At 35.5% G+C, this 12103-nt stretch overlaps 1 protein-coding gene across 3 annotated transcripts in view; it reads right to left on the reverse strand.

The window, feature by feature from the left end:
• Positions 1-1322: 1322 nt before the first annotated feature.
• Positions 1323-12103, reverse strand: part of LOC106054072 (regulator of nonsense transcripts 2-like) — a 29654-nt gene continuing 18873 nt past the window's right edge. For 2 of the 3 annotated variants that reach the window (XM_013209788.2, XM_013209787.2), the window contains exons 29-41: positions 11847-11985; positions 11405-11544; positions 9995-10178; positions 9270-9463; positions 8494-8577; positions 8089-8178; positions 7890-7986; positions 7707-7798; positions 7537-7599; positions 6250-6328; positions 5985-6096; positions 5188-5208; positions 1323-2090 (exon numbers count right to left, since the gene is read on the reverse strand). In XM_013209788.2, coding sequence (XP_013065242.2) covers position 2090; positions 5188-5208; positions 5985-6096; positions 6250-6328; positions 7537-7599; positions 7707-7798; positions 7890-7986; positions 8089-8178; positions 8494-8577; positions 9270-9463; positions 9995-10178; positions 11405-11544; positions 11847-11985 — 1296 coding nt within the window. In that variant the 3' untranslated portion in view covers positions 1323-2089. The remainder of the gene's footprint in view (positions 2091-5187; positions 5209-5984; positions 6097-6249; positions 6329-7536; positions 7600-7706; positions 7799-7889; positions 7987-8088; positions 8179-8493; positions 8578-9269; positions 9464-9994; positions 10179-11404; positions 11545-11846; positions 11986-12103) is intronic. The other variant, XM_013209789.2, reaches the window with a different exon arrangement.

The raw sequence follows: 12103 nt of genomic DNA on the forward strand, positions 1-12103 counted from the left end.
AATGTTATAAAATACTAATACTATTCTATTTGTAAATTTAATAATGCATTCAGTCTATTGTTAGATTATCTAGGCTTTTTTTTATATTTTACATAAATCTTATCTAAATTACATCTACATTATTCCAAATTTATATTTTAGATCTATCCATCGACCTCCTTCAGTCGTAAGGCGACTATGATTCATCTCGAAAACTTTTCATAAGGTTTTGAAGCCCTATTTTGGAGAGACACTCCCATCCACATATATTGCAGGTCAAGGTGGCTTTCGCTTTGGTGATAAGAGGAGCTGGCCATTTTCCGTGTGGCACGCTTTTCTTCAAGAGCCGAGGCCCATGTTTTCTCGCTGTCTATAGCTTTCTTGGTCACCGTCTCTTTCCAACTAGTGCGGTCCAAGGCTATGTCTTCCCAATGGTCAGTATCAATGTTCACTGATTTAAAATCCCTTTTTATCACATCAACGTAACAGAAGTGGGGGCGACCTGTTTTTCTTGAGCCAGACGCAAGTTGCCCGTACAGAATGATTTTCGGGATGCGATTGTCCTCCATCCGGCGAACATGTTCGATCTAGAAGAGATATATATATATATCTTAAGAGTGCTAAATCAGAAGTTTAGGTTAGCTCTGTTAGTAACTGTGCTGGGACGTAGAGCTGATGTACAAGCTCGATGCCTTGCTCTTTACTTTCAATTACAGATCAATACCAAAAGATTATCTAAAATCGCTAGTCTGACATATTGTACTTATCGGGTAGTTGTCATGCCGTAATATATCTCTTTATCAATTATAGGCTATTAGTTTGTCATTAACTTCATAACAGCAATGCCTGGTCGTGCGGTTAGCGCGCTGACTGATTATCTCGACAGTCCCAGGTTCATACCCTGCTTACTGCAATCCCCCATCGTCCGGAGGGAGGTTTGGATAAGGAAGTAAATTATCTTTCACTTTGAAGGAACAACAGCAACATATAAAACATTTTACAGAAAAAAAAATTTTTTACAACGCCAAATGAATCTATGAAACATTATTACTTTTAACAATCAAAACAAAATCACGTCTTGAATATTCCTTGCAAACTCGACTCCCACGGGGGCCGCCTCTGAGTTTGTAATCTTGTTATATTTTGTATTTTTTTTAAATAAGGAAATTGGAATTAGAACCTTCGTTTCTATTGACTTTTATCTGCAAACTAATGAATCCTAAAATCTGAGTGTTGCCAAATAAGTTTGTAAATGAGTCAAGAGTGTAAATCAGCCAGATAGTAAAACCATGTCTAAACATAGAAACTAGTTTGATGGAAATAAAAGACAAAATGACACAAACTTAAATTCATGGATTTATTCAATGTCAACATTTTAGATCACATGACTGTGTTCAGTTACACAAACCAAGAGCTAGGGCATGGACTTCAGAACATTTATTCATGTTAGTGTTTTCTTCTAAAACACTAAGTCTTTTATTTAACAAAAAAAAAAACTACACTCAAACTTTGAGTGATATAGAAGAAAGAATAGAGTATCACTACAAGCAGTATCCACTTAGTCCTGGAGTCTGGGAGATATCAACATTTGTGTTCCATCACCAAAAATGTCACCTTTGTGCTAATGTGCAACCCCCAAAGAGGATTGGAAGTAAAACAACAGTTCATTAGTCAAAGTTTACAACAAAGTTTTAGAAGAGAAATGTACATGCATGTATGTGTGAACATTTCAATCTCTGTGTTTTTATCACTGTGTCATAGTTTGTACTAGAGTGTTTCTATTATTGTGTCAGTCTGTTTTCATGTGTGTGTGTGTATTTCTGTCAGTGGGTATATTGATATATAATTAAAACAAAGGTGAAGAGGAAAAGAAAAAAAAATCCTGTCAGGAGTGAAACTCAACAAGCTCAACTGTAAGACAAATATCTTCTGGCTCAGCTTTCACTTTCTCCAGTCGGTTCAGTATCAGCTCCAGATGCTGTCAGCTGTAGGGAGACTTAAGACTCCCTCAAGGATTGGACACTGGGCTTTCAGACAGAAGTCATATATTTATGTTGTAAATATAACTCAATGCGAGGTGGGTTGTTCAGTGCACACCAACTCAACGTTTCCTGTGGAATAAAAGAATCAAATTATCTCCAGGGATTTGACAATCACCATTCAAACATTTCAGCTAGCACTCAGTAGTTAACAACTGATGAACAATGGAGTAGAGCCTCAAGTGTGCTGAATGGGGGGGGGGGGATCGGAATTTAGTGAATGATTTTTTGCATTGATTTTGTTTATTTTAGGTGAGATTTTAATACTAAACCATCAATTGCCCCAGCACAACCAATGGGGTTTTGAGTTTAAAACCCCTTACCAGGGGGTTTTGAGTTTAAAACCCCCTACCAGGGGGGTTCGAGTTTAAAGACCCCTACCAGGGGTTTTGAGTTTAAAACCCCCTACTTGGGGTTTTGAGTTTTAAACCCCCTACTTGGGGTTTTTGCAGTTAACCCCCCCCCCCTTCTATAAAACAAAACAAAAATCCCCTAATTCCAAGAGCACGGTTAAGGGAGATTTTGATTTTAAAACCCCATCCAAAATTTACGATAAACCATCATGTTTATGTTCACCATAAATGTTTTGAGTGTAGTCAAAGGGGTTTTGAGTTTAAACTCCCCTCCAGTGGAGTTTGAAGCTAAAAAGTACCTCTTCAATATAAATAAAAGCAAATTACTCACACTAAAATCTATGAGGCTAAAAAATACATCTTCAGTGTAAGAAAATAAGCAAATTACGCACTTAAAATGCTATGAGCGTTGCCAAAAGGGGTTTTGAGTTTAAACCCCCATTCAGAGGGGTTTAATGCTAAAAATACCTCTTATATTAAAAAAAAGCAAATTACACACTAAAATTATTTGAGCGTAGCCAATCCAATCGGGGGTTTTGAGTTTAAACCCCTCTTCTACAGATGGCGTTTGTTTAAAGTTTAAAACCCCTCCAGATGGTTTTGAGTTTAAGATCCCCCTACAGAGCATTTTGAGGTGGGAAACCCGAAACAGATGATTTTGACGATAAAACTTCTCTTTTCGATATAAAATCTAAAGCAAACTACAGTCACTTAATTCCAAGAGCGTATTCAAGAGTGGTTACACATTTTTACCAGTGGCAGGGCTCCCTTAATAAACTGCAGTGAATAGTCATCTGCCGAAATTGAAAAACACTAAATGTGGCTAAACAAAGATGGCTAAGACAGATTTTAGGAGTCAGTTATAGAGATCGGGTTTAAATCAAGGAAATCCTATGCCGAACTGGGAGTCGACCCTTTAGTAAGATTGTGAGAGAGCGACGCATGAGGTTTGCGGGACATGTTCTCCGACAAAATGAATTACGCATAAGAAGAGTTGCAATGATATCCTAGTTTAACTTGACGCCACTCATTCATTGAGGTCCTCATGGCAGGTGGGAAGAGGCTTCAGACATTACCAGTGACAGATTTTTATGGAAACAGCTTGACGTCAAATGCTCCGAACGGCGCGGTAGGGTCTAAGTCAGTAAGAATAGCACATTAGGTTTTTGAAATAAAACTTTTTAATAGCAGGAAAATGCACTGTAGATACCTCAGAATATGCATTTTGTTGGCTTTCAATACCAGAAATAGTGCTTGGCGGCGGGGCTTTGCCCCGCGCTAGCGCTCCCCAGACCCCATTGCTAGTAATGGCAGGGAATCTACAATTTTATGGAAACAGCTGGACGGCAAATGCGCCAAACGGCGCGGGAGGGTCTAAGTCAGTAAGAATAGCACATTAGGTTTTTGAAATAAAACTTTTTAATAACAGGAAAATGCACTGTAGATACCTCAGAATATGCATTTTGTTGGCTTTCAATATCAGAAATAGTGCTTAGCTCCCAGCGCTCCCCCAGACCCCCTTGCTAGTGTTGGCGGGGAATCTACAATTTTTCCACTAACTCATGGAAGAACCTATTCTAGGGCACAATAAACGTCTTTTTGAAAGAATGAAGGGTCAGAATGCAATAAAGATTATGTACACACACACACACACATAAATACATATAAAAAAAAAAATTCCCGGGGGGGTTGGGGGTGGGAGGGAGAAACACACACACACACACACACCCCGGAAAAAATCCTGGCTACGCCCATGATCACTTTGCCAACACAACATTAAAGTCATTCAATTCTAGACTTAGCACAAACATTTTGAAAAAGCAGCCCTTTCACCTTTTCTTAAATAAACGCTTATAGCAAGTAAAAAAAATATAATTCTAGAGACTCATTTGGTTTTCTGATATTCAAATTGAATACCTTCTAGGTTAAACTTTAAGGGTAGAAACAAAAATGTTTCCTTCATAAAATAGTTATTCCAGCTTACAAGTGTGCAGAAGATTAAGATAAGAAGACAAGTCTTTTTTTTTTCTTTTTTTCAAAAGGTAAAAAGGGGGGTGGGAGGAGGAGAAATTCAACAGTTCACAACAGCCTTGCAGAAAAGCAGCTATGATCAATTGTCGCTTAGAGCTTCTCCTGGTTATACTTAAGTTAGTCTCTTGATACGAAGTTTGAATGGAAATGGTAAGCTTACAAACAAATTGTATTAGGATATGTTTTAGTAGTAGAGCCCATTATTATCCAGCAGTTCAGAATGTTATTCAAAGCAATGGATTACATTTTGTATTTCTCTACATGAAAACAACAATAATCATTCTTAGGATAAAGTATATATGGGAAAACTTGCACACAAGAAACTAATGATATACTGATGTTAAAACAAATCTGAATAATGCTTTATCTAATCCATTTAGACAAGAGCTATGAAAGGGACATAGTCCAAAATTTAAAAAATAATTGTTTACATTTAACTTCTTAAATACAACACAAATTTCTCAAATTAAAAAAGAAATGTTTAAAAAAAAAATCAGTAATTATTTTGTTAATTAATTTTGTGAAAGCCTCTTGATATTGTTTTGATATTTAATGATCTAGCAATTCATATACTCTTCACTATAATCTTGCATGCTTCAAGTTTTCTAGTTAAACCTAAATAATCCTGTACACTAGAGAAATTTACTTAGTAACAATGCAGAGAGAGTCATGGATCACTGAAGGTTTAGTTAGTTAGCTAATTTGTTTGATGTTACACTGTGGCCAAGTGGTTTGTAACCAAGAAGTAATGAAACAGAAAACATACAGACCAACATTGGACTTACTACTTGGTGGTCACCTTGTAACTAGAGCAACATGAAATGATAGGAATACATGAGCAGTCAGTTCAAGAGTTGTTGGGAATATAGGAACTGATGAACATTAGGTGCATTTATACTTTTGTTGGAGCATGCAAAGCAAAGTGCCCTCTTATGTCATCATTCTTTGGGAGAAGTTTTCTGATTTAAGTGCTATTCTTCTGCTGCGATTGAGTACTTAAAGTGGTGTTTGTTGTGTTGAGAGCCCAAATCTGTAACTAGTACATGAGAGTTGTGACTGAAGTAAATACTAAGTGACAAGTGATTTCATTTCAAGATGGTTCATTAGTCAGGGCATTTGCTCTCAGTAAGCTAATATGTTTCTTAGAGCTGTTTCTCATCACTTTTTTAATAATTCATCATTGTGAATACTAATGATTTATGATGTGTAAGAATGTAAAAACAAAAATCAATCCATTTAGATTTTAATGACATATCCAATAGCTTTGACATCATCATAATAATAAGGTGTGTCTTTGAGTTCAAAGATTAATATCCATATTTGAGCCATACGATGAAATTAAAAAGCCAATCTCTGACAAGTGGAAACAAAACACTGACTACATACACACAAAACCAACCAACAAACAAATGTGAGGACAATGAAGTCTAAACATTTTTGTGCACAAACAAAATAGAAAAGTATGTTGGCAAAAAATAATTATGGTGTATTAGTCAACACATTTGTTTGTGTGCAGTCTACAAGGTGGGTACAAGGCATGCCTCAATTTTGTAGTCAATTTTAAAGAGTGACAAAAACTCACTTGTTTCCAAAGATGAGGTCAGCGTCAGGAACACCTTTAGGATGTTGGTACTTCACTTTCCTCTCTCTGTTCACATTAGTGGTAGGGGTTCGGTTAATGCTGGCCATGACCTCTATAGTGTGAAAAAAAAAAATTTATATTGTTACTATACATCACATTAACTCTCAGAATTGGAGTTTTGAACTGGACACCTAAAATCTATTCAATCAAGTCTGAGAAGTACTATACAGATAGGTCAAACATTGTCTGACTTGTGTCTACGTACCTTGATACTCTTCCTCCTCCTGTCTCTCATGGAAGTCTAGAACCATTCTTTTCATCTTCTCTTTTTCTAATCTTTCAGCCTAAAGAAATATTCAACTAGACTTATCTCTCAGTCTAAAGAAATATTCAACTAGACTTATCTTTCAGCCTCAAGAAATACTCAACTAGACTTATCTTTAACCCCCCCAGAAATATTCAACTAGACTTATCTTTCAGCCTAAAGAAATACTCAACTAAACTTATCTTTCAGCCTAAAGAAATATTCCACTAGACTTATCTCTCAGCCTCAAGAAATATTCAACTAGACTTTTCTTTCAGTCTCAAGAAATATTCAACTAGACTTATCTTTCAGCCTAAAGAAATACTCAACTAGACTTATCTCTCAGCCTCAAGAAATATTCAACTAAACTTATCTCTCAGCCTCAAGAAATATTCAACTAGACTTTTCTTTCAGCCTCAAAAAATATTCAACTAGACTTATCTTTCAGCCTCAAGAAATATTCCACTAGACTTATCTCTCAGCCTCAAGAAATATTCAACTAGACTTTTCTTTCAGCCTCAAGAAATATTCAACTAGACTTATCTTTCAGCCTAAAGAAATACTCAACTAAACCTATCTTTCAGCCTAAAGAAATATTCAACTAGACTTATCTTTCAGCCTAAAGAAATATTCAACTAGATTTATCTCCCAAATTAAAGAAATATTCAACTAGATTTATCTCCCAGATTAAAGAAATATTCAACTAGACTTATCTCTCAGCCTCAAGAAATATTCAACTAGACTTTTCTTTCAGTCTAAAGAAATATTCAACTAGACTTATCTTTCAGCCTAAAGAAATATTCAACTAGACTTAACTCCTAGTTAAAGTGTTGTTGCCACCAAGAAAACTCTAAAATTGTGGGTAATTTTAATGTCCTTTTAATTGAGATAGCGCTATAGTAGAACAAATCAACTACAATTTCTAGTCCATAATTCATGCTGTGTTTCAACACTAAATAGGACTACTAAATATAACAAGGACAAAGGAGAACTGTGAAAAACACTTGTTGTAATGTGGCACTAATGTGAATTTCAAAAAGGTATAAGACAGCATTAATAATACATCAGAAAAATTAAGTTCCAAACATACTTATCAGATAAATAAGTAAATCAGAAAATTTGTATCATGCATTTTTATTTCTTATTTGATTAATGTGCCATCACTTTGTTAGTTAATATAAAACAAAACATTTCTAACTGTTAGTGTCCACTATTTTAACTAAAGATTACAAAGATTTATAGTGTCACCTCTTCTCTTTCTTTAAATTTTGTAGCGAATTCTGCAGTCATTGGGATTTCAAAGTCAGTCAACTGTATGGAAAGACACAGAAAAAAAGTTTCAGTTTTAAAGAAAAATTATTTAAAATCTTTCCAGATTGACTTCTACATTATTAAAAGACTAAAACCAAAGACCAAACCTGCTGTTTGTTTCCTTTTCTTGTCATTAAAACAAATTTCAATGCAGATGATCCATCTTTATCTTCCTCTTCTTTCTCCACTGTACCCTGGCCTGTTAATGAAAAGATTCTCTTCTGTAACAATAAGTCTTGAGCAACTCAATAGTTTCAAACGTTTCCATGACATGATCTTAACAGACTTACCAGGTACTATCCCTACAGCCAGTTTCTTTTTACTCTTCAACTGAGTGGGCAAGGCAATATCTAGTTGAGGGACTTTGATAGCTTCTTGTGTTCTGGCCTAAAACAATAATCAAGATGTAGCTCTAGAAAAGTTATAGAAAACTTTATTACAAATAATAGCCACTAAGTAAGGACAGATAATTGTTCAATAATACAGTACCTGTATTGTGTCATTCATCATCTGATCTAAAGCAGCCATAAAATCTTCATCTTCTTTAGACACAACACACTTTGGTTTCACAACTTTCACCTGGTGGGTTCAGTTCAAATAATATTTTAGGAATTTGACTATCAGTTGCATTACTTTACCATTTATTAATAGTGACCAACATATATTTTTTTAAATAATACCCTTAAATTACTTCGAGCTTACAATAGCACTTATGCATACAATTTATTTTTTCAAAATCTAATTACATGATACCTACAGTATTAGCGTTTATTGCCAAGCAATAATAGTTAATTGTTTGTGCCACAAGGTAAATAAAAATAAGTTAACTCAGGAAACAAAATGCAATCCTAGACATTTCTATCTATTCTATAAACATAAGAACAAACTAGTTACCTCCTCATCATTGTCTCCAGTGTGGCACTCATCATCAAATTCATCACTCGAAGAACCGTCATCTTCACCATCCCCTTCACGTTCCTGTGTAAACACAAGCAATCATGCATGACATTGGTTGCTCATGAAACAGTTACATCAAGCATGACATTGGTTGCTCATAAAACAGTTTGACTATTGGATACTTTGATGTTGCAGATAGAGCAAACTTGATGATGATAGAACAATTAGCCATCAACAGAATACAGGGCAAAAGAACACTAAGCATTAATATAAACATAATTGATGCTCCAAAAAGATCTTATGCTTCATGCCTTAAATTGACAATCTGCTACTTCTCCCTAGGGCTTCATGCCTTACATTGACCATCTGCTACATCTCCCTAGGGCTTCATACCTTAATTAACCACCTGCTACATCTCCCTAGGGCTTCATACCTTACATTAACCACCTGCTACATCTCCCTAGGGCTTCATACCTAACATTGACCACCTGCTACATCTCCCTAGGGCTTCATACCTTACATTGACCACCTGCTACATCTCTGATTAGAAGTATACCAAGTACATAACGACAATTTTTTAATTAAATTACTAGATAATGAAACCAAAAGACCACACACAAAAAAAAATGCTAATGGATCAAAGTAAAGGCAGTGAAATATTTCAAAATATTTGTTTTTAAACTTCTACTTCTACAGTGATACTTAATGTAAGCAAGCTATTTAAATATCAAAGATGAGTCAAAAGTTGCTTTTAAGTTGCTGCCCCTACTTACATCTGCATCCACACCACCACTTAAACTGGTTTCACTGTCTTGTGTTCCAGAACCTTCAGTCACTCCACCAGAGAGTGTCAGGTCCTCTTCCATCTCTTCTCCCTCCAATATGGTGGCCAGGCCATCTTCCTCTTCGTCCTCATCTGGCACATCCCCTGCCTCCTCCCCAGTTTCAATGATAGAGAGAACACTGGCTATTAAAGACAAAGTAATGTAACAACATTTTAAGGTAGTAAACTGCTGGGTAACTCTTTCTGAAAGTATCTTATCTTATATAATACAGATGTTACTTCAAAAAGAAGATGAATACGTCCTATGCATCATGCATCTAGTCATGCATGTTAACCAATGACTTAAATTCTGCCAAGGCAATGGTTTTCCTGTCCTTTAGTTAATTGGATGAAAACAAACTTCATACAAATTATGACCTAACATAAAAATGTTAGTAATTCAATTATCACACAAAAGGTTGACTACTAATAGTACCAATAGTTAATAGTTTGGGGGATCAAATGCCTTTATTTCTCCTCCTTCTAAAGCTAAGTCAAGTCTGGACAATAGTTTTTAAAAATTAAAATTTTTTCTATGATTCTCACTTCATTAAGGATTGTAGCTGTATCGTCAACCCCTCTGACACTCACCCTTATGCATGTATATACTGAAACCAGTAAGAAATTCTAAATCAAACAAATTAACATATCTTTGAAACATCACTTGTTCCTTACCTATCTTTGCCTTGTACTCAGCTTCTAACTTTTCACAAGCCTCACAGGCCTCATTGTAGGACTTGCACTGTACCAGCCTCGGCCTGACAATCTCAAGAGTTTCATTCATCAGGTTCTCAATGTCTATAGGGAATGGATGCTCAGCGTCAAACACAGGATGGCTCTTCTTGAACCAGTAGTACCGCTGACAAATAAACAAGAAATACTCATCATTTTTTCTGGGGTAGGATCTTAGTAATACAAGCCTCACAATATAGAGTGGCTTGTCCTAGTTTGTGAAGTGGACAAGTTTCTCTAGCCAAAATGTGTACAAGGATATTGTGTGGGGATGTTACTTAGTTTATGTTTCATATATTGAAGTGGGATGTGTGACTGAGTGGCACAAACTGCTTGGTTACCTATCAAGGGGCTCAAGTTTGACTCAAGCTGAGTTGTGTTAACTGAGTTGTGTTAGCTGGGTTGTGTAAGTTGAGTTGTGTTAGCTGAGCACCCAAAGTCAGCATGAGAACTTCCATATACTCCCTCCCTCCACATGATAATTTGCCAGAACACAATGAGCATGTGTAACACCCTAATTCTATTAGTTTTACTGGATTAGTGTGCTGTAAATACCTCTTCTGGTATTGATGAATGGTTCTAGTCTTATTAATTAAATATCTTGGTACACACACTAAATTTTATGTTGGGCATGTGTACTACTTTATCTACTGAGTTCTAAGACACTATATGTAGATTTATTAACAGACTTCAGAGTTAGCAGACATGATTTTTATTACACAAATACTTCATAACTTAAATTGGCAACTTCAGCCATCACAAATAGCACAAATCATTTCACATAGAATAGACTTATAATCCTTAGAGAATTATCACATACATAGTTCTCAATACTTTTACCTTAAAACACAAGACACGTCTGTCTTCTAACAAATCATGGCGTGGACTATTTGCCCATGTAGTTTCTCTTAATCATCATGTGACCTACAAAAATGGTACCCGTGATTGCCAATGTGAAGTCCCCTATTTCACATGAAACAACATATTTCATGTATCTCGTGATATTCAAACCATAGTGTTACAGCATGCTTATAGCATAAGTAATTTTACAAAATTTAATCTGAGGGACTACTGATCAGATGAAAATACCCTGATAAAAAATATCCTTATCAGGATTTCAGAACAAGACCTTTGAGATCAAAACTTAAAGTCATGTAACTAACTAACATCATCCTTAACATAGATCGTGTAGAGATAGATTAAGAACCAAGTTCTTTTACGTCAGTAAAGTAAATCTTTGTATTCATTCATTTAAACTGGTGTGCTTTCACAGATCAGAATAGAACTCTCCACTATGTGAACTATGTACTAATTCTTGCTCTATTTTGAAACTGACAGGTTTGCATTTCTTACCTGAAAGTAGACAAGGTAACAATCTAACTTCTTTTTACTTGAGCCTTTATCAAAGAACTGACCACATGTTTCTAATATAACACACACAAGCCGGAGACGGAACAGATGTTCTGGTGGGTCCAAAGGACTTATCACTTTTTCTGTCAAAAAAAAAATGAATCTATATCACAAAGTAATAGAACAACAAAATTTTAAATGTAAAGTTTCTACATTTTTATATGTATTTAAGCTTTAAAAAAAGGTCAATCTAGATCTAATTCTAAGTGATTAGGTTCCTACACAGGCAGATCCATACAGCCTTGACAATAGTTAATTATGTTTGTAATAAAGTTTGAGTGAACCACTATAAAAGTTTAGAGCAAAAAAGCCTTTATGGAGTGAGTTAAAACTAGACCCTACATCCTATTTGGTAAGTATTTATTGAGACTTAGGTCCTGCCTACCATCCAGTGACAGCCCAAATGTAATAAGTGAGTATAAGATCTTGAAGATGACAGAAGACTCCACCATTCTGTAGTTGTACAACTCTCCTAAATACTTGACACAGCTGACACGTCTCTGGTTATACTTGGGCTGATTGATCTGATGAGAAGAGAAAGACATGACACATCAGTCATTTAAACAAAACTATGTTAAAACATACATGACACATCAGACATTCACACTACCAAGTTAAAACAGACATGACAAATCAGACACT

The sequence above is a fragment of the Biomphalaria glabrata genome, chromosome 4, assembly GCF_947242115.1.
Source record: "Biomphalaria glabrata chromosome 4, xgBioGlab47.1, whole genome shotgun sequence".
Lineage (NCBI taxonomy): Eukaryota > Metazoa > Mollusca > Gastropoda > Planorbidae > Biomphalaria > Biomphalaria glabrata.